We start from the raw sequence: 24,919 nt of genomic DNA, 5'->3' as shown, positions 1-24,919 counted from the left end.
TATATATATATATGTATATATATATATATATATATATATATATATATATATATATATATATATATATATATATATATATATATGTGCATATACTGTATACAGTTCTGCAAAACAACAGTAGACGACTGTGTTTTGTAGTATCGCCATAACTATTTGTCTGAGCAAATTGTACATGGTACACATTTTTTCCAATTTCAGGTTTGCTGCTAGACTGATATCCGGAATCTTAGATTACAAGGTGGTCATAGACAAGTGAGTTGTGTTAAAATGAAAACGATTTATCTTTTTATGCTAAGAAAACACAGAACTTGTAGAATGAATGCACACATTGACGCATATTTCACCAAACTATCGGTTTACATTATTTCAGTATTCTAGAACATTTGTTAAGCCTTCTAACCTCATATCGGTTAAGTCTGCTGACATCGTAACGCGATGCAGGCGCCATGTCGGTTGCGGCATCAACTAAGGTGAACGGCAAGTTTGAAAATTTACGATGAAATATCTTTACATTTGACAACACTGTATTAAGTGTCATGTAAAACAACAACGGTATCCACTCGGTTTGATGTTTTCCCTAATTTTCACCAGACGTGCGCTTCCCATAGATAAAGCAAGATCCAGGAAACCGGGGCAACCTCTCTGTATGGAGCAATACTATCGTTTGTTCTCTACCTATCGTTTGCCTGGCGTGAAGAAAGACATACTGGTTACCCAGGAAACAAGTCTGTTGCCGGAACCTGAACACGTGATAGTGGCCTGCAACAATCAGGTATGATAATTATGATATTAAAGGTTGGGGGAGACCAAAATAAAACTGGGGACATTAACTGTGAAAAAGGGCTGAACTTGCAAATGTATTTCTGGGCTAGTAGCTGAACCTTGAATCTAAGCACAGTTGTGAAAAAACGAAATAATTATTTTTTTGCATTTTACTCTTTTTTTGCTTTAAAACTGATAGTCCACACTTCCATAAGTAATTTTAGTTAAGTTTTCAAATTTATTTACCACTTGGTGATGACGATCAAGATAATTATAGTGGCACGGAGAACCTAACTCGGAAAGTGTATACTACATTTTGTGACATAGATCAAACGCACGTTGGCGCTATATTCGATTTCCCGGATAAAATGGACACACTGGACGACATAGTAATACCGTCTGAGTATGGAGTTGTCCATATTTAGTAGAAACGTTTAGATATCTTTAGGACATTTGCTCCATCCTAAATATAGTAATTAAATCCATACAAATAGCTGGTAATCCCCCTGTAACTAAATTGAATTCTACTCTGTTAAAGTAGAATGCACTTCAGGGACAGGTATTTGGACTTTTTTTTCAATTTCTTCTGATCTACCACTTGTTGGGGTTCATTATTAAGCTCTTTGGGGAAGAAAACTTTTCGCCCTCGTAGTTTTTCGAAAATCGAAAATTTTATTTTTTCCCGAATACAGGGTTAGCGGCCATTTTGAATTTCAATATCGGTAAATCTTGGGTAATTTGTTTCTCTAGTACCAAAATTTGCACGATGCCCCCTCCCCTGCTTTTTATTCTTGATTTTGAAAGAAAATGGTTGAAATATTCCTTGGGGAAAGTTTGAGCAACAATCTAAATCTTTCACTTTCGAGGCGCATGCTACCTTAATACAGAGCACACAGCTTTGACTTCAGAGAAACTATAACCAAAATGTCTCTGTTACTCTTACATAATGTCACCAGTTCTTCGTCCTTGACGTCATAGTTAACTTCAAACGGCTGAGCGAAGAGAATTTACTCACACAACTCAAGAGAATCGTTTCAATAGCAACTCAAGACGACGATCAACAACCAGCAGTTGGCCTAATGACAACAGAAGGTAGAACAGAGTGGGCGTTGGCCAGGCAAAGATTAATGCAAGGTAGTTCTCTTATTCTCACATTTTCACGTTTTGTTGACTTTAAAGGAATTCGTTCACCAGTATTTTCATCGACCAATCCGCACTGTTCACTTGGTAGGCCAGGCGAAAAGTTCGTCGCAAATATTTTATAGTGCAACTGCCAAATGCCTGGCACCCCTTTTCATATAGCTTCCTATTTACCTTGGCCGAGCAGCGTGAACCGACTTGTGAGAACGCCTGTAAAATGTGCGAGACGGTTCTTTTGATTTGGTATGCAGTGACATGTATATTCAATCCTAATATTTAAACTTTGCGATCGTATATGTACGTCACTAGACGGTTTTTCATAGTTCGACGATGCTCTCAATCTGACTCCAGGAGCTGATAATGTAACTTTTTCCAACAACCATACAGGTGGTAGGTCATTTGATTTGTATGATTGATGTCTCTAATCCTCGGCCAATCTTCGCTATTCAAAACGGTAATCATTATCTTGTTCAAAAAGGGCAAATGTCACTGTGGACGAAAACTTTTCATGAAAACTATGCAAGAAAATTTTACTTCAAGTACACATTTTCACTTTTTTGTGTTCTGAGATGTTTCATAGGTAACAATAATGAAGAGTTACTGGTTCTTTTCAGACTGATATATTAGTATAGTTCTCAATTTCCGTTTATCATTGATTGTATTTCAGTCCAGTTACATCAATGTGCAGTGTCTCTAACTCGTCCTTGTCTTGCACAATTTCGTACTGTAGGTGTTTATTGTGTTTAGCTTGTAGCAAATACTGAGCATTCCTTTTCGTTGTATAAATAACACGATTGGAACTAATTTGGGATAATTAGATTTTCATATTTTTTAAATTTCTCAAAAGAGTTTGGTGTCATATAGCTGAATGTTGCAATAATACAAATTACTCATAAAAACAAGTGTGTTATATAAAAAGAAAAGCAGAAGAGATTACATTTGTAGCTTAGATCGACATTACTGCACCATCCAATTATCCCAAAATCGTTCTATAATAAGTATGCGATGGTTGTACATACGTTTTAGTCAACTTTAGTCAACTACAATTTTATCTAAACTGTTAATGAGAATGACGATACTAACATTCCCCAGACACCTGATTTCGGTGGAAATGCATGATTCGCGTCGTCTCCAGTGCAATTTATTTTGTACAACCGCGCACTGTCTTACACTGTCTTTTAGAAGACTGATGCGTCGTCTCTCATTAACAGGTAAAGACTGAAAGTTCCGGATGGCTTCAATGAACATAAGGGCGCCTGCCTTGTCGGTACGAACAACGGATATGTTAGGATTGTTATCACTTTAGTAACTCCAATTTGTTATCACTTTCAGATTCAATGAACAGAGATTCGCTGGATATGATTGAACGTTGCATATTCCTCCTCTGTCTTGACAAGTCATTGGGATTTCCGATGACGGATATAAAGAAACCGATAGACCAGGACGACGTTCACCTCGCCTACCAAATGCTTCATGGCGGTGGCTCCAAGTACAACGCCGCCAATCGGTGGTACGACAAAACTATGCAGGTATTTGTCTTTGAGGCAAACTTACCTCAGACATAGTGTACATCAATACCAATGTCTGTCATTTAAGGTAGTATGCGCCTCGAAAGTTAAAGCGTTACACTTTCGCTCAAACTTTCCTGAATATAACTTTCAACCATTCTTTTAACAAATCAACAATGAAAGTCGGAGGTCACCGTGCAAAGTTTGGAACTAGCAATACAAATTGCGTAACACTTGGCGATATTTGACATTCAAATTGGCCGCCATTCCTGTTTTAACTCTATTTGGGAAAATTAAGTTAAGGATTTTCAGAAAACTAAGACAATGAAACGTTTTCTTTCTCCAAGAGCTTTAAAATGAGCCCCCACAAGTGATAGATCAGAAACGAATTGTAGAAATTTGGAGTCAGACTATTTGTCCCCGAGGCGCGTTCTACCTTATAAGCAGAAGCACAACTCTACGTTGACAATTACAGCTGCCACTATAGTGTGACTGAAAACGGAAGTTAGTGTTAGCCTTGACCGTTTTCAACCATTCTGCTTATGAACAACGGAAGGCATCTGAACAAGGACATGTGCTACGACATAAGATCCCAAGACTTGTTTGTACGGGTTCTGCAGTTTCAACAGAGATCTCGAAGAACTATACCAGAAACTAGTGTATTTTGAAAAAGATATCTACTACAATAATGGACAATTTGTACAATTAAAATAAAAAATTAATGATTCTTTTAACACACAATACGATCGCCTTTCCGTCTCTGTGTAAACTTTGTCTTTAATTATTCACAGTAAATATATTTGCAAAACAGATTCTTCGATTTTTCTTCCTTTCAGTTTATAGTAAGTGATGACGGTGCTGCTGGCTTGGTGTATGAACATTCGCCGTCAGAGGGCGTTGCAGTAATACAACTGATTGAGCATCTGCTGAAATATTTGTGAGTGAGAGTCTGCTTGTGATTGTAATAATCACTTCTGACAAGGGAATTTCGTAACTTTATTCAAATTAGGGAAGCCTTCACCTCGAATTGCAATACAATGTACTTAAACTTTTGCTCAAATTTTCTTGAAGGAGACTTTAAAACATTCTCTTTCAAAATCAAGAAAAAAAGTCGGCGGTCACCGTGTAAATTTTGGCACTTTGCAAACGAATTACATTACATTTACAAATATTTGAAAATCATAATGGTTGTCATCCCTGTATTAACTCTATGGAAAAAATAATTTTTTGATTTTCTCAAATTTTAAGACGGTAAAAACTCTGTTTGCTCCAAGAGACTTAAAATAAACCCAAATATGCAGGAGATGAGATCATTAAAAGTGGGTTAAGAGTCCGTAAATCTGTTCTTGGGGTGCATTCTACCTGAACTCCCAAAACACATTGACGGAGATCTGTATATAGACAGACAGACAGACAGACAGACAGACAGACAGACATGTAAAGACTGCAAGGACAAGAATAGGGGACAAACAAGACATATACAGCAGTGATTGATGTTCCGTATCGTTCTTCTATACTAAAGAATTCTGTCAAGTAGCGTGTGTTTGGTCTTTACCCAGAGACTCTGAAACCAGAAAACGGAAACTTCTGAGAGCCCAGTCAATATGTGAGCTACCATTCCCAAGAAAGCTTCGCTGGAAACAGACAGCGTGGCTTACTAAAGATCTTGAGACAGCCAGGGTAAAACTTGACAGGTAAGTTTAATGAACCTGAGTAAGTGACAGACGCCATATGAGAAGAGTGTGACAAATAGCGTATTTGATTAAACGCCGTTTATTTTGGATATGAACACTTCAGTATTGCCATCATTCGACTAAGCAGAGCACTTGCTTACGGTTTGGTAAAATGCAACTACACAATATAGTGGGAACCTTAAATTTTACAGGCATACAGAGTATTCGTGAACTGTCACAGGAATACCAAAATAAGGTTATAAAATCTAACTAATAATGTGCACTGAGCCTCGCAAAGTCTTCATCATTTACAAGATATCGAAAGCATTCTATGTATTTCGGTTATAACGGGTTGCCATCTGCTCTATTAGCTTCCTGCAATTATTTTACAAGGTTACAGTTGTTGCACTAACTTTAGCAGTCTGTCTGTCGTATTGTACAATGATGTCATCTTCCTGAAAATGAACAATAATAGTTTTTATCGAGAATAATTTCTGACCTTCTGGTGAGAATATGCGAATGGTTGACAAGGCTTGTAGCTCTAACCAACAAAATGGATAGCGTACAAGCTTTACGAGTTCATTGATATTCTCAGAACATGGAATCCAATGATTTTTACTAAAGACTGTTTTTGTATTGCTGAGATATCAGCTATGCCCATTAAATTTTCCACCGTCTATAAAGGATATAGTTCTGAAATATACGATTTGGGCAAAAGGTAGATTAACAAGATCACAGGCCTTGTTTTTGTCTTTGTAGATTGCAGTCAAGGGCGCCCTCAGGTGTCCGACATTTCAATGTTCAAAAGTTATTGTTGATATGAAGTTTCACAAAATGGGTCTCAACGAACCAAGAGGAATCATGAAAATCCAATTATAATTTCTTTTTGTCTTAGAGTGGATTTGGTGGATTTAAATCACATTCTTGATCGTCTATCCCCGGCGATGGACGAATCTACCTTTAGTCGACGTCAATCAGCTGCAGCTAGCTACCAGCAGGTTAATATGCCCTTATCCAAAGAAATATTGATATAATGAACCGTAATCGGTTTCTTCAACGTCATATCTGATCGTTTGTCCTACCCGAGATTCGGCTGAAATATTTTCACGGAAAAACATTTCCTGAATTGCTTTGCCTGGAGAAAATTTGTATGCAAGTTAATCATTTACTTTGATTTTACTTGTCAGACTTGCAGACGATTTAGACCTCCAAATTATGCGCTTCACCGAGTATGGAAAAAACTTCCCCAAATCACAGAACATGAGCCCGGATGCCTATATTCAGTTGGCCCTGCAATTGGCATATTACAAGTAAGTCTATGATGAAAACTTGATATTTATTTGCTGGTGACATTTCTGTTTTCACTGGCGCGACTACCGAAGACATGGACATACTTCTTATCTCCTAACAATAGTTAATTTCTCAATGGAAATACGATAAATAAAGTAAACAACACAAAATAAGCACTAACATAATCATTACATCATCATCATCGTCGTCGTCGGCGTCATCGATCATCCCGATGATCACACTGTCATCATCATGATCATCATCAATGAAGTTTGTGTGGCGTTATGAGCTTGTTTGATTACATGTGCATTTTGTTGAACTCCAACTGTGTGGAGGGGTAGCGTTCAAGCTTTAACAGCTGAGCCTGGTTATGGAACCACCCTTTAGATGTTGGGATGTAGTGAGAGGTCTAGAAGGCCTCCTTTATTACGAGAGCATGTACAGTAGGTTTTGAGTTCGAATACAATAGAAAACAAATACTAAATTGTTATCATCGCCACCACCACCACCACCACCTCTACCGTCATCATTGACACAACAATGGCATCATCATCATCACCTCTACTACTACCACCGTCATCACAGAAACAACAGTAACATCACCACCACTACTAACTCCACCGTCATCATAGACACAACAATGGCATCATCATCATCACCTCTACTACTACCACCGTCATCACTGAAACAACAGTGGCATCACCACCACTATTACAGCACCGTCATCATAGACATAACAATGACGTCATTACAACCAACACTACTACCTCCGCCGTCATCATAGGCACTGTAACAATGACATTATCGCCTCTACTTCCACCGTAATCATAGAAACAACAATGACGTCATAACCACCAACACTACTACCGCCACCACCATCATAGCAATCACAATGGCACCATTACCATCGTTTCTCCTACGACTTACAACGTTTTAAAATCTGATAAAGTGCTAATTAGTATGGAAATCCGGTCACAACATGCGACATGCGACCTGCGACTTCAAAAATGCGACCTGCGTCCTGTGTGTTTGTCAAACTGCAACCTGCGACTTCCGGGTGCTCTGGCCTAGCTGCCACCTGCGACTTTGAAACTGCGACCTGCGAGGTCACGACCTGATCCATGATTTTAGGTATTTGGTGTTTATTGAGAGTATGAAAAGCAGTCACAAGTAATATCAGTGATAGATGGTGTCATTTAGGAAAGAGATGAGCTTCGATGACACAGCTGTGTTGGCCTACGTGTTGTTCGGTTGCTTTCAAAGTCCGGTTTCAAAGGGACAATGCTCAACTGATCACCGATTTTCATGAATAAAATTTGTTTTGATAGGCCTACTTCAACAAGCATGTTGTTATATATGTTGTTTCCTAAAGTGGTGGCTATTTCACAGATCGAAATGACCTAGTTTAGGCCTAAAGAAGTATTCTGTGGTTGTTGTACTTCGATTCGGTGACCATGCACCCCACCCAGCCCTAAACATTATTTATCTCGCAGTTTGTAAGTCGCAGATCGACTGTGGGCCCGCCTGCGAGATGTGACTGTGACTTTGACGTACCTGCGACTCAATATAAAGGAAAATGAGGGCAACTCCACACATCGGCTCTACCAATATAGTTTGTTTAATATTACGATATGGTGAATAAAAGGATCATTGCATTTATTTTGTGCAGAATACATCCCTAGTTTCCATAGTCATGTGATCTGGGTCCCCGGTAAACCGGTTTGTTGATTGAGTGATTCGTCTTAACGGTGTTTCGGAACCAAAAATGGGGTTCCTTCATCAGTCGCTCTCTTGTTTTGTATCCCCTCCGCTTGGTTGTGTGATGAAGTCATCTTCGTCCTCGAAGAGGAGAAGCCAGATTCGTTATAACCATACTAGCATTTCTATTTGATGTACAATCGCTACTATCAAATTAACATGTGGGAAAACAAAATAATTCGAGCGACTGATGAACGAACCACACTCTGGTTCCGAAACACCGTTAAGACGAATCACTCGAACACATAACCGGTTCTTTTCCCGGGGACCCAGATCACATGACTAGGGTCAAAGCACTATCGATTCACCGGTGTCTCGCTATGTTTCTCCATATCATTTAAACCACATTGATCGATTCAATATACCGCATCACTATCAAAGGTAGAAAACGATGTGTAAAGTTGCTCTCATTTTCTTATATACGCATGTCGCAGTTGTGAAGTCGCAGGTCGCTGTTGTGAAGTCGCAGGTTACACCTAGGTCTATTAAAAATGCCGAAGTCGCAGGTCGCATGTTTCAAACTCGCAGGACGCAGGTCGCAGTTTTGAAGTCGCAGGTCGCATGTCGCATGTCGTGACCGGATTTCCATAAATTAGCGATTCATAACTGTTGTTGGAAAGGCTTTATACTTAAGTTCAGTAAAATGAGGGTTTCAGCGATGCAGGGGTGCTTTTATAATCAATGCTATTATTACATATGTATTGCCGTATTCCAAGTTGCACGTGATAAAATAAAACCTGTATTTTTACAAGCTGATATGCAAATTAGCAAAAATTAAAGTAATCCCTGTGTCTTTCTTTGCAAAAACGTAATTCCTAACATTTTATCCCCACATTGTAAACATATAACGGTAAAGGGATATGTCTGACATCAAATTCATTGCAAGATTTGGTCACAAAGTGATCAAAATCATAATTTGCCAAATTAATACCGCGCGTGACAAACTGGTATTTTTCATTAGGCGATATGCAAATGGTATCATCGATATGCAAATTTAATAAACAACATCTTTTGGGGAACTACTTTCTATTTGTAAATATTGTCGTCTGCAAACTTCGTGGAACAGCTAGAGGATAAATATTACGACTGGGTGAATTGTATGTACGTCGAACACTTAGAAAGTGAATTTTATTACCAAGACGATAAGGAAAGTATGAACGAAACGACAATGCAGGCCTTCGAAGTCGAAAACAGCAACTCTGCGATGGAGCCAGAAGTCGAACGCCCTTCAACTTCAACTTCAGCAAGCGAGAAACCGAGGTTCGTAAGTTTCTCGGCGGACGAAGTAGCTGCTTTTTTGGGCGACCACAAAAACAAGAATACCGTTTTGAAAAAGAAGCGAGAGGTCGCCGTGTTTGAAAAATGGAAAACAGCAGTGACGACAGAGAGACGTACGTTAACGCAAATACCACCGTCCGATCTTGATCCCCTCCTCGCGAAATTTTGTCTCGGCATCAGGAAGAAGAACGGCGACGACTATGAGCCGGACTCTATATCCAGCTACCAAAAATCAATCGAAAGATGGTTGCGTGATAATGACTACGGTGCTAGCATTATCCTTGACGAAGCGTTCGCATCAAGTCGTCTTGCTTTGGCAGTGAAACGAAAACAGCTTAAGGCAGCAGGAAAGGGCAACTTGCCGAACAAGTCCGAGGCGATAACATCTGAACACGAGAACACTTTGCTGAAAGCCGGTCAGCTCGGAGTCCACTCCGCATCGTCGTTGCTTAACACCCTGCTCGCTGAATAACACAAAACTGTTCGGTCTTCGCGCCAGTAATGAACACCATCAGATGGAATGGGGTGACCTTTCTCTGGAGCATGACGAAAACGGTGAATAGGGCCTATATCATCTACATTGCAACGAAAGGCTCACAAAGACTAGCCGAGGGGAACCTGGCAATACGCCAAGTTTTGCCCCAAAAGCGAATGCTACCCCGGCTTCTCCAGATATATGTCCCGTTCTCGCGTACAAGCCCTACGCTTCGCGAAGACCCGATAAAATGAAATCTGCCACTTCGCCATTCTATCTAGGCAGTGAATACGTTCCATGTACCATCAACAGAGGTATATGGTTCCGTTACCAGCGTATGGGAATCAACAAGCTAAACACGCTCATGAAGACGATGTCGAAAGCGGCCGGACTCACCGGTAAGCTCAGTAATCACAGCGCTCGGAAAGCTTGTGTTCAGCGACTCCTCGATGCCGGCGTTCCTCCAAACACCGCGGCACAACTTAGTGGACATAAAAACGTGTCAAGTCTCAATAGGTATGCTGTACCTAACAAATACCAACAACATCAGATGAGAAATATTCTAACCGGTGTACAGGAAAGTTACGACCCGCGACCGAGTAGCAGCAGTACTGCAGCCGTCGATCGCGATTCTCATATTCCTGCGATGTTACCGTGACCGTCAACAACCGCCGTCGTTCCAGAGCAGTCAACCCCTTCCGTAATGACAAGCAACAACTTGAATACGCTGAATCACGTTCCTCAACTGCATAGTATGTTTGCCAATACCCAGATATATGGGGAACTTTTAATTTCCACTTTAACGTTGATGGGATGGATGAAAGTCCCAAGTCGACCGGGTCCTTATCTCTCCGAGTAATACAAGTAAAACGCCGTAGACAGTGTGTGATTTATTCTGACGATTCGGACTGAAACGATCCCCGACTTTCAAAATTTTGCCGTTTCTATTGAAAGCAAAATATGATATGTTGTGTTCTCTGTTTGTTTAACTTTAACAAAGGTAATTCAACGGCAGGTATTCTCCGTTTTTTGTGAAATAAAAAGTTAAGATTTGTGATCTACGTGTACTGCTTCAGCGTTTTGTTTTCCGTGGACGGGTGGGCGAGTGAATGAGCTCGAGCGAAAATATTGACCTCATAAATTTACATATGAATAAACGAGTGTTAGCCAAACCAATCAGAGACCTCATACAGAAACGTAATGGCGGCGAATCACTGGGATTTTCTTATGTGATATTAGTGCACTTCGCGATGCATTTTGCTAAATAAGAGGAACATATGTAATAATAACAGAACCCCATGAGCTCGCACAGCATTTTGAGGGATACTGAAGTTATTTTAACTCGTGATGCGGCATATTCTGCTGTACTTATCACTCGCTTCGCTCGTGACTAGTACTGCCGCAGGATATGCCGCATCACTCACGGGGTTCTGTCATATTATGCTGATGTTATAACACACCACATGCTTATTCCGTGTTGCGATTCGACAGAGCACTTCACGTGGTGAGAAAATAGATACCTCCAGTCCCAACTTGCTTGAAAAAGTGACGTCAGAGATATTTTTTTGCATGACTATTTGAAAAGTGCCCGGTCATGTGACCATTCGTTGTGTCGTCTGCAGCTTTGAAGCAATGGTTTGGTGACAAGAGTAGGATGTGTTGAGCGCCCGATTTTCTAGATTTTCCATTCCCATGGCGTATGAACTTAAAAAATTCATGGCGAACACAGATTCAAGTACAACCAAGGACGTTTCGTGGTGTGCTTAGGATATTTGGTCTCTTTTTTTGAAGAAATTAGCACTATTGTTTTCATACAAAAATTAGCACTATTGTTAGGCCTGCCGCTGTGCAGTTATCGCATAGTACACTTCTCAAAATGGATTGTTGCAGTGCATATATATCAAAGCATATTAAAATCAATGACATACAACAACTGAGCATGTGGTGGGTTATGAAACTCACAAGCCCTCTGGGTAATAAGGGGGCGGTACAGTCTTCATGACCAGTTAACAATATTTATAATATGATTCTGTTAGTTAGAAATGTAGTCGCAGGAACGACAGCTGGTATCTACTCTCGCGTCAGAGGACAATACGGACTTTCAAACGATGCACTCTAATCGACATAGTTTGCCTGCAATTTTCATAACACATTAACTCTTATGTCAGGTAAGGCGTGGCCGAAATGTAGCTAATTTCTTGCAGTCAAGTTCACATGCACAATTTACACTAACTGTTTTGCCTGCTCCACTTTCAGAGTTCACGGACACCTCACGCATACGTACGAGAGCGCCTCCACGAGGCGATTTCAGCTCGGTAGAGTTGATAACATTAGAGCAGCGTCCATACAAGCACTCGAGTTCGCCGAAGCTATGACGGGAATTAGAGCCGCATCAGTAAGGCACATTTCATTACTTAAAATCACTAAATATGCGATTTAAATGTCAATAGATTAAATAAAAAATTACAAATGAGATGAAAGATTTAACATTCGGCTTGAATTGTTTACACTCATGTGTACACATCCCACATTGATATTGATGACTTGAATCCACTTGTAAACAATAATAATTCACATTATATATACATATCGTGTTTACAAAGTATGTGTGGAACGATCAAACATACATTTCGGAATAGAAAAAGATAATTACAAAAACCATGTTCAAACAACTACAAGTTTTACAGCTGTTGTAACGTATTAAAACTTCACGATAGTGGGGCTTGATTTTTTCGTTTCATTTTTACTTTTACTCGAAGTTGGTTTCCAAACACAATATACACCATGGTCTGACAAGGTTCATGGACACTGTGATTTTTAGATATTCTATATAGATATCTTCAAGGAGACTCTCTTGCACTGTACAACAGAGTCAACATGCTTCAAACGATATATAGCTGTTGCAATGTGTAACAATTTGTGTATTTTGTTTGGCCAAGGGTAGGTAAGTTAGTCATATATTGTCAGTCCCGATGCGAGGTGTCAGCTATAAGAAGATAACTTGCAACAGTTTTTGATGACTCCATCTTTAAAATTCCAGGCATTGGAAAAAAAGACACTCATGAGGGCGGCCATGGATTACCAAACAGAATATATGATACAGGTACGTTGAGTTATCCTTCATTGAGTTCTACATCAGAATTTTCAATAAAATGACGAAATTTAAAGCATTATCCGATCAGAAAGTGGTGTAATAACAAACGTCCTGCTGCATATGTGTACCTTTTCATTCAATTTGTGTTTTACTCCTTTTGAAAGATCGAGATCAAATGCCATTCGAGGGACTCTGCCATATTTTTCGGGACCGATCGGAATTTACCAGACGGAAAATCATACTGTTATTCGTCCACAGTTGCTTCAACAATCTCAATGCCAATGTATTAGCAGCGTTTTTAAAAATAAAATCTACCTGATTCGATATTTAAGAAAATTTAAAACCACTTTACCCCATCTAATCAACCTAAAATTATTTTCGTTATTCGGAAATCTGATATTCATGCCTAAATGACACAGTGTAAGCAAGTCTGGGCATATTCGCATTCAGACAAAATTAGTATCGATATTGAAATAAAGGAGGACAACCATGGCAAATAAGTTTTCATATGCCTTGTACAGGATGAATAACAGCTATGGTCAGATTAATGAATCAAATCAATATGTGTTGTATGTCAGAGTATAGCTGCAGGAGCTTCTAAAGCGAAATTGTGACCATGGAACGTGTTATCAAAATTAAATAAGCCTAGAACGGTGACGATAATAGTAACTTTACATCATAAAGGTATTTTACTTGAAATTTATGACACAGTATAATAATTAATTTATACAGACAGACAGACAGATGCTTGAATTTTAAGTGTTCTTCGACTCACCTGAATTGCATCAAATTTTAGCTAATTTATCAACGGTCTAGAAGAATATTTTACAAAAAAGTATTACATGTGAGTGTTCCATGATGCTCTTTATTAGGACCATTCTTTATTGCAAGTATACAACATGGCGTGCAACCACGCTTACATCCGGGTAATTTACATGTCAATCAAATATAAGAGGTGATGTCATACTCATTTGTATAGTCTCATTGCTTACTGTGGTCCATACTTAACATATTCTTTTCATTTTTAAACAAACAAACAAACAAACAAACAAACAAAAAAACAAACAACAGGACTTTAAATGTAAATCTCAGACTGAATGATTTGAATCTGAGTGCCTCTGAATGATGTGTCCTCAACGTTCAACTTCAAAAGTCATGGAAAGACAGAACTCTGAAATTAAATATTTAATATGATCATCTCATGCATAAATGCAAAAAACACGTTTAGATCATGATATAGTTACCGAGGCGTGAAGGCTGTTTCACAAGTCTGGTTCAGGTGCCTGTGACAGTTGGTTTTACGTCCATTGTTGTTGGCGTCTTTGGGCTGATTGCTGGTGTTACACCAGTCATCTCAGCTGCTGTCTTGTCTGGGGGTTGCTGCATTTTTGTGTAGGGCATATGTGTTTGATCACTAACATGCCCTGTCGTGCACGTCGGTGGTATTTCCTCCTTGGTGCCTTTCAGAAATTTCCTGTTACGCCTATAGATATGTCCATCAACATCAACTAGATGTGAACGGGGGTGCAACTTGCTCTGTACTTCGACCAAGGCGCCATTGCTTCTCTCTGTCTGTTGGTAGAGGCTGCATTCTGACTGTTTGTCCGCTGAGTAGTTCTGGTAACTCCTTAGCATCTGCTATGACAGAACTTGGCCTTTCTACGACGATGCTTGATATCATCAGTGACATCTGGTATTACTCTAGGTTCTAGCAGTCTGATTGCTGTTGGCAGAAATGTAAGAGTGCGTCGTGAAATTGGACGTTGGACAGGGCTACTTCTAGTGCCTTCTATGGGTGTGTTCCTCCAGTATATTATAGCGTTCCATGGGTCGTTTCCACTCCGTATAGCTTTTTATGAGTCTCTTTGCAATCTTCGCTGCTGCTTCTACTTTGCCATTTGACTGACTGTGATATGGTGAAGATGTAATTAGCTGAAAGTCCCAATCTTGAGCAAATTGACGAAAGTCTTGACTTTCAAACTGTGGTCCGTGGTGTATGCTTAAGCACACTGAGTCTAGTGTAGCGCCACCACTGATGAGCGATATAATCTCCTGTACTGGTTGGACTTTTGATAACGAAGCTGTTAGAAAGAAACCCGACAAACTATTCGGAAAAAATTGCCACGTTGCCAGACATCTACAGCCAAAGTCTAACCACCGTATTCACCTATACAGCTTCCTAGACATGAGACAAAAGCCCGATGAACCAGTAGACAACGTCATCTCAAGAATGAAGAACCTTACAGCAAAATGCAAAGTCGGCGCTTAAAAGGAAAAATTGTTAGTGGACCAACCGATTTGGGGTTCCTGCCATTATGACATACAGTAGGTCGTGATGAAACTCACACTGAAGGATGCAATAGACGTTGCCCACAGCCATGAAGCCACCAGCAAACCAAGTCAGCAGTGCAGTAGATGCTGTAAAGAAACAATCCACTGATACCAAACCGACAGAGCTGAAACAATGCACCAACTGTTGAAAGAAACACGACGCCTCACCCAAACAAATATGCCAAGCATATGGTATTAGATTCACAAGCGTGGAAAACGAAACCACTGGCAGTCAATGCGTCGATGAGACTCGAATCAATAGTCGCAGACAAACTAACCAAACTAGGCGACAAATACATGACAAGAGTCGGTATACCGATGACATCGAACAGGAAACTCTGACAATTGGAACAGTCCTGATAGAAAATGACAACAGGAAAGAAATCCACACGTTGTTACACATTGACCCGCTAGATTGAAAAAGAAAATGAAATGCAAGGTTGACGTTGGAGCGCAAAGCAACATATTCCATGTTCATCTGTACAGGAAACTAGACAGTTCCGGCAACCCAAAACCAGATGCGGTACAGGATTCCAGAGTAATCCTCATAGCATATGGTGAATCGAGAATCAAGCGACTAGGAACAGTATCAATTCCTTGCCAACACGGAGAAAGGAAAGTCAACTGTATTTTCTACGTAACTGGTGAGCCTGGTCCAGCCATATTCGGCTTGAAAGCATGCCAAACACTGAATCTAATTTCTCTACACTGCACCATCGTAAGAGAACAACAGTCGCCTGCGAGTACGCAACAGCAACCAGAATGTATGACAAACTCTACCAAGCAACAAAGGGACAACAAAGAACGACATTCCAACTACATCGAAAGCACTGTACCATTGAAAGACCGACCACAAATACAAAGCAAAGAATATTTAACGGAGATGCATCCAGACTGCTTCGACACTATTGTTAGATGTTTCACAGATTATCACATGAACTGGCCCGAATCTTCACCTGTTTGACGTAGAACAGGACGGATAAGAAATGCGAATTACCCCTGTTGTACGTCATCAACCGGAACTTTTTTCGTGCATAGTACCGTTCATACATGCAGGCGTCGGGACACAAACAGATTTGTTGTGATCGATGCAGTGCTAGCTCGCACGTTATTTTAACAAAAAGGTGACCCGATAAATCCAGACATGGAAACATAGAAGACATATTTGTCCAACGAAATTTCAAGTCGCTAAAACTATAGCTTTCCCGAGAATCGCATGGAGATACCGACGATCATTTTATTTTAATGGCTCAGTAACGTCGTGGCTCTGGGCCGAGTCGTGTAGGCTCAATGTGGACGTCGTAACTGGCGATCCCGGTTGGCGATAAAACCGAAACCTACACCTTAACGGAAGTTAAACTGAATAAATGAGTACAGTATAATCTTCGGGAAAGCGACATAGGAGGCACAAGCATAAAGTCATTTGACTAACAACGATAAATTTCTGTTAATCGCACTCGCTTGGAATCAAACTTGCAGCGCGGCATAAGGCTGTAGCGAAGACAAAAGCTGTCGAGCTGTGTGCAGCGCTGGGGAATCCCATGTTCTTCGAAAGTTGACTCAGACAACACTTAAAACAGAGTTTCCGTCAATTAACAAAATTAGGATGTATCCACGGGCGAGATATGTGTCACTGCAAACATCAAATTTCCGTAAGACGAAAACATTGAGGACCGAGGTCGGGATTGACTAGTTGACACCGGCAGAGACAGGTGACGGCAACGTTGTGGGCACAAACATGCAATGAGTGTGTCCTCGAACGGAATCTTTCGCGCTCGCAAAGGTCGTAAACTTGTGTAATATTTTGAAAACCACGGCATCTCTGAGAATGAGAATTACTGTTTCGATCGTATAGTTGCATTTATTTCATAAATCTATTTGTAAATATTCTAATTAACTCTGAATACTATGGCTATCCGTCGCTAGCACGGTAGAAGCTACGTCCGCCGATGGCCAACTTGCCTTGGCATGGGTACAGCGCGAGACAATGATTGACACGTTCACGTGACCGAATCCGTATGTCTGGTTGGTGGAGATACCATTTGATGTAGCAAATTTCAGCTTGATGGGATTTATGAATGAAAGTATCTCCTGGGTGACGGACCGCCTTACTCTTTAAATGAAAGTAATCCGCGTAAGTAAAACACAAATCGCGACGAAATTCATGCAATTTGTTACGATAATTTTGATCCATCTACGTCAAAAAAAAAAAGAAGACTGTTCATGTGATAAATATATAATCCCATGGTATTTTTCTCTGTTTGACGTCATCGTATACTCGTGTTTTTCGCGGAGCCGCACAACTTCTCGCCTTCGGCTCGAAGTTGTACGGCTCCGCGAAAAACACTCGTATACGATGACGTCAAACAGAGGAAAAACCATGGGATTATATATAATTATTATACCATATGACGTTACACCCAGATGTAACACCAGTAATACATACAGCTCGCCGAGTACCACTAGAATTAAGAGACAGACTACAAGTGGAGCTCAAAGAAATGGAAGAAAAGTAAACAATCACTAAGGTGAACCAACCGACAGACTGAGTTAACTCATTAGTGATCAGAGAAAAGGATAATGGCAGACTGCGACTATGTTTTGACCCGAAAGACTTGAACAGGGCTATCATTAGGAAGCACTATCCAACACCAACCCCAGAGGAAATTACTCCCAAGCTGTCTAGAGCTAAACTATTCAGCAAACTCGACGCTTAGATGGGTACTGAAACGTCAAATTTGATGAGCAATCATCACTGCTCACCACTTTCAACACTCCATTTGGCTGCTACCTGTTCCTGGTCATGCAATTTGGCCTCAAAATGAGTCAAGATATATTTAAATACAAATTAGATGGAGCATATTGTGACTGCACTGCAGCCGTAGGAATAGCCGATTATATTCAAGTGTATGGATATAATGAAAACAATCACGACTTTCGACTCCATGAGGCCATGGAAAAGACAAGACAGGCAGGCATTAAACTAAACAAAGTCAAGTGACAAATAAAAGTCACCAAATGCAGTTTTTTCGGAAACCTATACAAAGATAAAGGAGTCAAGTCGAATTAAGAGAAAGTGCAGGCCATAGAGATGATGCGACCTCTGCTTGACAAGAAAGAACTTCGCACATTTCTTGGGCTAGTAATTTACATGGGCTCATACATCCCCAAACTGCCACAACACACTGCTCTATTAAGAGAGCTTCTCCGTGACAATGTCAGATTCAAGTAGACTGAATCACATACCATGAGATTCAACAAGATGAAATGCCTGATAAGTGCAGACACAACATTGAAATACTACGACCAGAAGAAACCAGTAACCCTGGAAGTAGACTCATCATGATCAGGCATAGGAATAGGTATAGTACTGATACAGGATAATCGTCCAATTGCTTTCGCATCATAAACTCCAACACCTGCAGAAAGAAGACATGCAAACATTGGACGAGATTTACTTGCCGTTGTATACAGGTGCGATAAATTCCACACTTACTTGTACGCCTGGAAATTGCAGGTTGCGAGTGACCATCGTCCACTAGAACAAATACACAAGAAAAACCTGATCAAAGCACCACCACGCCTACAGCGAATGATACTTCGATTACAACCGTATGACATCGACAGAGTCTATAGACCTGACAGACAAACGGTAACAGCTGATGCCCAATGATTATCACCGCATGAAAAGGAAGCCATACCAGAGAAGGAAGTAAAGATTCACCATGTGGCAAATGTCACCTCAGTTAAACTGACACAAATAAAAGAGGACACCACAAAAGATGCCAACCTCCAAATATTGACCCAGCAAATACTTCACTGTTGGCCCGATAGTATGCAGAAAGTACAACCAGCCCTACGAACATATTGGTTAGTCCGCGATGACAAATCTGCGGAGAACGGCATCCTTCTAGTGGGCAGCCGACTTCTAATCCCCACAACCATGAGGCAAGATATATTGCAACAAATCCACCAAGGATACTTAGGAATGGAAAAGTGCAAACTTAGAGCAAAATCATGCGTATATTGGCCAGGCATCTACAAAAACATAGAGCGAATAGTTGTAACATGCGATTCATGTCAGAGATTCCAGAACTCGTAACAGAAAGAGCCTATGATCCTTACAGAAGTCCCTCCAAGACCATGGTACACTGTAGAAACAAATTTGTTGTACATCAATGAAACCTGGTATCTCATTATCGAAGTCTACTACTCCAAATTTCCATTCATCAGGAAACTGTAAAGCTTACGAGCAAGCTCAGTACTGAGAGTGAGTAGAGTCCTATCAAAATCTTCTGGGTTTTTTTCGCAGCCGATTTGGTTTCTCTTTGATGGTTTATTTACAACCCTTACCATCCGATCCCGCTCTGACACCATATTTCATAATGCTGTTTTTAAGGACCATGCTCCATTGCCAGTATACAACGTGGCGTGCAACCACGCGTACATCTGGGTAATTTACGTATCAATCAAATATAAGAGGTGATGTCATACTCATTTTTATAGTCTCATTGCTTACTATGGTCCATATCGTAACAGATGGCACCCACTGTGACCCTAACTGTGTACCAGGCCACGACGGGCCGCCAACGGTCTCCGCCGGTCGCCAATGTTTACGTCTTACTGACTTTTGTGTTTGCAGTGACACATATCTCATCAGCAGATACCTCCAAATTTTGCCACTTGATGGAAACTATGTTTTGTAGCCGAATCAACTGTCGACAATAATCTTACATATACATCCACATGGCTACACTGCAGAGTTCAGCGGAAATAAGTCTTTTGACTTTTCTGTGTAATCCGTGACGATTTTGTTGTTTTTGCTGGTGTTTATGTATCATGTTGTGAAAAATAAATAGATAAAATAAATAAAAAAATAAAGCTTCAGCTGACAGCAGCTGTTTTCGCTAAACATCAGGATAAGCCCATTTCATGCTACAGCCCTACGCTGCAGGATCGATTCCGATCGAGAATTTATGGAATTTTTATGTGATGAAGGAAATTTATCGTTGTTCGTCGAATGACTTTATGTTTTATGCCGTCTATGTCACTTTCCCAAGGTTATACGGTAACGGTACTTATTTATTCAGTTGAACTTACGTTGTGGTATAGCTTTCGGTACTCCACTATTGGATTAATGGTAACTTTTATAATGCTATTAAGAATATGTATCATAATCCATTCTCTTGTATAAATATTAATGGGTTTTTGTCTGCATGGTTCTGTACAAGTTCTGGGGTGAGACAGGGGGATGTTCTTTTTTCCCCTCTATTTTCAGTGTCCTTAAATGATTTGGCAGTTGAAATTAATGACCTCCACATTGGCATTCCCGTGGGTGATCGGATGATTAGTGCCCTTTTATACGCTGATGATATAGTGATTGTAGCCGACTCGAAGATAAACTTCAAACTGCAATCACAGTACTTGCCAACTGGTGTCAAAAGTGGCGTATGGTCGTTAACGAGGCCAAAACACAAATTGTACATTTTAGGGGTCCAAATATTGATAGAACAAATTTTGTTTTGCAGTACCATGAGAAAACATTAGATATTGTTCCTACATACAAATACCTTGGGGTTGTACTGGATGAATTTTTAAATTTCGATGTCACAGTGGGTACACTAAGTGATGCAGCTGGTAGGGCATTAGGGGCTTTAATCTCAAGAAAACACAAATACACAGATTTTAGGTTTTGTACTTTCACCACTTTATTTAACTCTTGTGTTACGCCAATTGCGGATTACTGTTCTGGGATATCGGGTTATGTTGATAATATGAAATGTGATTCTTTACAAAATAGAGCAATAAGGTACTTTCTTGGGGTTCATAAATTGCACCAAAACTTGCTTTAAATGGTGATATGGGTTCGACTCCACCGAATGTGAGACATAAACTGAATATCCTAAGGTTTTGGAACAGAGTTGTTAATATATCACATGACAGAATCACAAAAGTTGTTTTTCTGTGGGATTACAATCTAAGAGATAGAATCAAGAATCGGTCTAATGATATAGCTAATGTATTTAGAGATATTAATTTACATAATAAGTTTTTAAATCTTGAAACTTTAAATTTGGACTATGCCTCTTGTAAGTTAAAAGATATTTTGGAAAGAAAGTGGCGTACAGATATGTGTAGAAAACCCAAGTTAAGAACATATATAACTTTTAAGGAAAATTATGAAACAGAAAATTATTTACTGCAACCATTGTCAAGACCGAAACGCTCAATTCTTGCACATTTCAGAACTGGTATTATACCTTTAAAAGTAGAAACGGGCAGATTTCAGCAATTACTAGTGGAGGATAGAATCTGTAATTTTGTCCAGGGATTGAAGTTGAAGATGAGAAACACTTTCTTTTTGATTGATGTCTGTATGATTCCCTAAGAGATACATTATTTGGAAAAGTGAGTGCTTCATATCCAGAATTCAGTGCTCTTCATATTACTGATAAGGTTGAACTACTGATGCTTAAAACACCCGACTTGTTGGCAAACTATATATTTGATGCTTATTATATGAGAAAGGATACAATGTATAATTTAGAAAGATAAACTCCTCTCACTCTGAATACTGTTACTTTTTCTATTTATTTATTTCTTGTTGAAATTGTTTTTTTGTGTCTTATAAACCCGAGGGGCTGGATGTGGCAAGTTTTAACAGATACTGTACTACACATGTGAGCAAATGTAAACTTTAAGCCCACGTTGAACACGTTAATAAATAAAATACAACAACAACAACATTCGGATTTGCATGACATATTGAAGCTCTATGTGTCGGTATACATCGCATTGCATAATGGGTAACTCAATTCGACGCCCTTGTGACGTGTTGCACAAGAGAGTTATGCATTGTTGTTGACAGCGTATATTATTTACAAAGCACCATCATTATTCTGTGAAAGGAAGGTGGGACTATAATTTTGAACATGATTTGAAAACAAAACCTTAGCACGCAGTTTTATACTATTATTGTTTGTAATTTAAATAAACAAAATAAAAACAAACAAACTTGAAACACAAATCACGAGAACATCATCAAACAATCCGACATTCATCAGAGATCTGCCAAATCTGCGCAGTGTGACGGTATTGTAAAGGTAACCCATAGGCTTCTCTCTCTCACTCTTGACAGACCATCCTAGGTCATGGTGTTGACTGTCATCTTCTTGGTTTAAGACAACTGGCAAGAGAACTCAACTGGCCAACCCCAGCGATATTTGAAGACCAGTGTTACAAAGAGAGCAACCTGTTTCCCCTCTCAACCAGTCAGGTACGTGGCATTTTTATTTTTACCTATTTGAAATGATTATCGGACAAGGGGTCAAAACAATTCATCTATAAAACCAGCAAACTAACAAAGAGAAATACTGTTCATTACTTATGAAGACAACAATCAAAATATGCCGAGGATAGCCTCCGGAATATTTGCAAATCTCACCCAGAGCTGCACAAGTTTTAAGTCTTCATCATGGCAAACATAAAACACATCACGGAGACAGTACATAGAGAGCTACTTCCATGAACTGATTGACGATATTGGTCCATTTGCAAACGTTGCATTACGCAAGCTGCAATGCATGTACGTCTATATTGTGCAACTTTAATTCAAACATGTAGGAGACAGGGAGAGAGTACAAGAATTGTATGGCAGTCGCTTTTAAGTTATATCTACTCACTTTCGATGGCGGAATTAACCGTGACTGAATATGTTAAAACGGTACAACTAAGATGATTAGCTTAAACGTTTCTCTGTGCTTTGTCAACGTGACCTGTAAAGTTTGAGTATCATGCTAAATGTAAAGTGTAGCATGTAAATCTTATTCATATCCAACGGAATCATTTTACATCTTTTCATTTGGATGGCAAATGGACAAGAATATTGTCGTAATGAGGTCCTGAACAAAAATGTGCTTATCTTCAAAGGTCCTGACGAAGATGGATTGTTTTATGTACTACGGTCCTGTAGTGCCCAACGGGTACGGAGCGGCTTACAACCCACACGAGAACTACATCCTGTTTGCCATATCCTCCCTGAAGAGCAGTGCAGAAACAAATTCGCTGGTCTTCCGGCACTCACTACACACCAGCCTACTTGAAATGCAGGAACTCTTGCTTGGGATTACAGACAGCGCATGCCTAAACGGACACTCGGAAACCAATGGACGAGAGAACGGGGCCAGCGGCGAGGCTCTGTAATTTGACCGTGGTATTTTTGTCCCGAGTGATATATTTTTGCAGCCATTTGATCACATATTCCTCATAACGAACCAATATGTAAATCGGAAAAGTATAGAATTCACATATTTCAGTGAACACTGATTATTTTCATGACATACGAGGAATATATGTAGAGAGCTGAAGAGAGATATCCGTTGGAAGTCTGTTATAGATGTTGAGGTTAAAAAATGCACAGAATTTTGACATCGTATTTTACATATTTATTTACATCCGTTCTGTTGCTGTAATTTCCTCTTTACTGCACAAGAAGGGATTCATTATGTAGTGACTCAAGGAGAATACGCCATATTCTTTATTTTCCCGGAGTACATAAGCTTGCATTTTCACCGTCCTTGCAATGTTTTGTTGAATTATTAGTTGAAATTTCATGTATGGTACATGTCATCGCCGTCTGCAGCCTGAACGTTTAATACAATAATGTAGTCAGTGCACTGTATTTATTTAGAAATAGAAAAAAACAAGACTGATACGCAGCGGTGTGACAGCTGCCAGGCTGACGCAGAACAGATGCGAAAAGTAAATATAAAAAGTGGGTGCTTTGCTTATCAAAGAATTTTAGAACACCATTCCGTCGCTCTCTGAAGCTTAATTTCTGTATTTCTGATGTATTCACCCAAAAGAGTTATAATTTCACAGGCGAGCAATATTTAAGCAATTAAGCACACCCAGCGACGGTATACCACGAGATTTTGACCAGTTCGCGACATATATGCACGAGCGGTAGCGAGCGCATATATGAAGTGAACTGGTCAAAATCTCGAAGTATACCGTCGCTGGGTGTGATTATTGCTATTATATCATAACAATATATAGAAATTTTGGCCTGGAACGTAAAACAAAACCCAGATTTTTGCTCAAGCTGAGAGCTCGCGCGTATGCCAGCCGTGGTATATCGCCAATATACCATGATTCTTTTCGCGTCTCGACCGATAAGATCGCTGTATTTGCGCCATCAATACACTGTTATGATATAATAGTAAATAACGTCACGTCTGCAGACTGCCAGGTGACGGCAGCCTCTAAAATACATTAAGTAGAAATCAGTACGAATGAAAACAAATTTATTACAACGCGACAGCATGAGTGCGTCACAAAAATGAAAATGATTATTTGCATATTATCGAAATTGAGTATCGAGTCTATAGGTTATGATTTAGCACAATCTGTGCTCAATAATTGAATTCTGTATATAGAAATACGTGCAGTAGATTAATGCAATAATAAGGAATACTGATTCCGAAATTTACATATGATTCAAAACATTTACGTTGGTAACACAGATTTACAGATATGGCTAAAGTTTTTCCTACCTTCAAACTTTGCTGTAAATTTTAAATATCACTAATGAATTTTGAGAACACCATTG

At 39.7% G+C, this 24,919-nt stretch overlaps 1 protein-coding gene across 2 annotated transcripts in view; it reads left to right on the top strand.

Annotated features, from left to right (window-relative positions):
* LOC139123170 (choline O-acetyltransferase-like) overlaps window positions 1–24,014 on the top strand; it is an 85,934-nt gene extending 61,920 nt beyond the window's left edge. For both annotated transcript variants that reach the window (XM_070689241.1, XM_070689242.1), the window contains 11 exons: window positions 199–252; window positions 592–772; window positions 1,719–1,896; window positions 3,235–3,431; window positions 4,247–4,347; window positions 4,970–5,104; window positions 6,271–6,393; window positions 12,141–12,279; window positions 12,925–12,987; window positions 22,448–22,585; window positions 23,239–24,014. In XM_070689241.1, coding sequence (XP_070545342.1) covers window positions 199–252; window positions 592–772; window positions 1,719–1,896; window positions 3,235–3,431; window positions 4,247–4,347; window positions 4,970–5,104; window positions 6,271–6,393; window positions 12,141–12,279; window positions 12,925–12,987; window positions 22,448–22,585; window positions 23,239–23,511 — 1,582 coding nt within the window. In that variant the 3' untranslated portion in view covers window positions 23,512–24,014. The remainder of the gene's footprint in view (window positions 1–198; window positions 253–591; window positions 773–1,718; window positions 1,897–3,234; window positions 3,432–4,246; window positions 4,348–4,969; window positions 5,105–6,270; window positions 6,394–12,140; window positions 12,280–12,924; window positions 12,988–22,447; window positions 22,586–23,238) is intronic.
* The last annotated feature ends 905 nt before the right edge of the window (window positions 24,015–24,919 follow it).

The sequence above is a fragment of the Ptychodera flava genome, chromosome 22 (genome assembly GCF_041260155.1).
Source record: "Ptychodera flava strain L36383 chromosome 22, AS_Pfla_20210202, whole genome shotgun sequence".
Taxonomy (NCBI): Eukaryota; Metazoa; Hemichordata; class Enteropneusta; family Ptychoderidae; genus Ptychodera; species Ptychodera flava.
The sequence above is the reverse complement of the archived record's forward strand: the minus strand, read 5'-3'. Positions and strand labels throughout refer to the sequence as shown.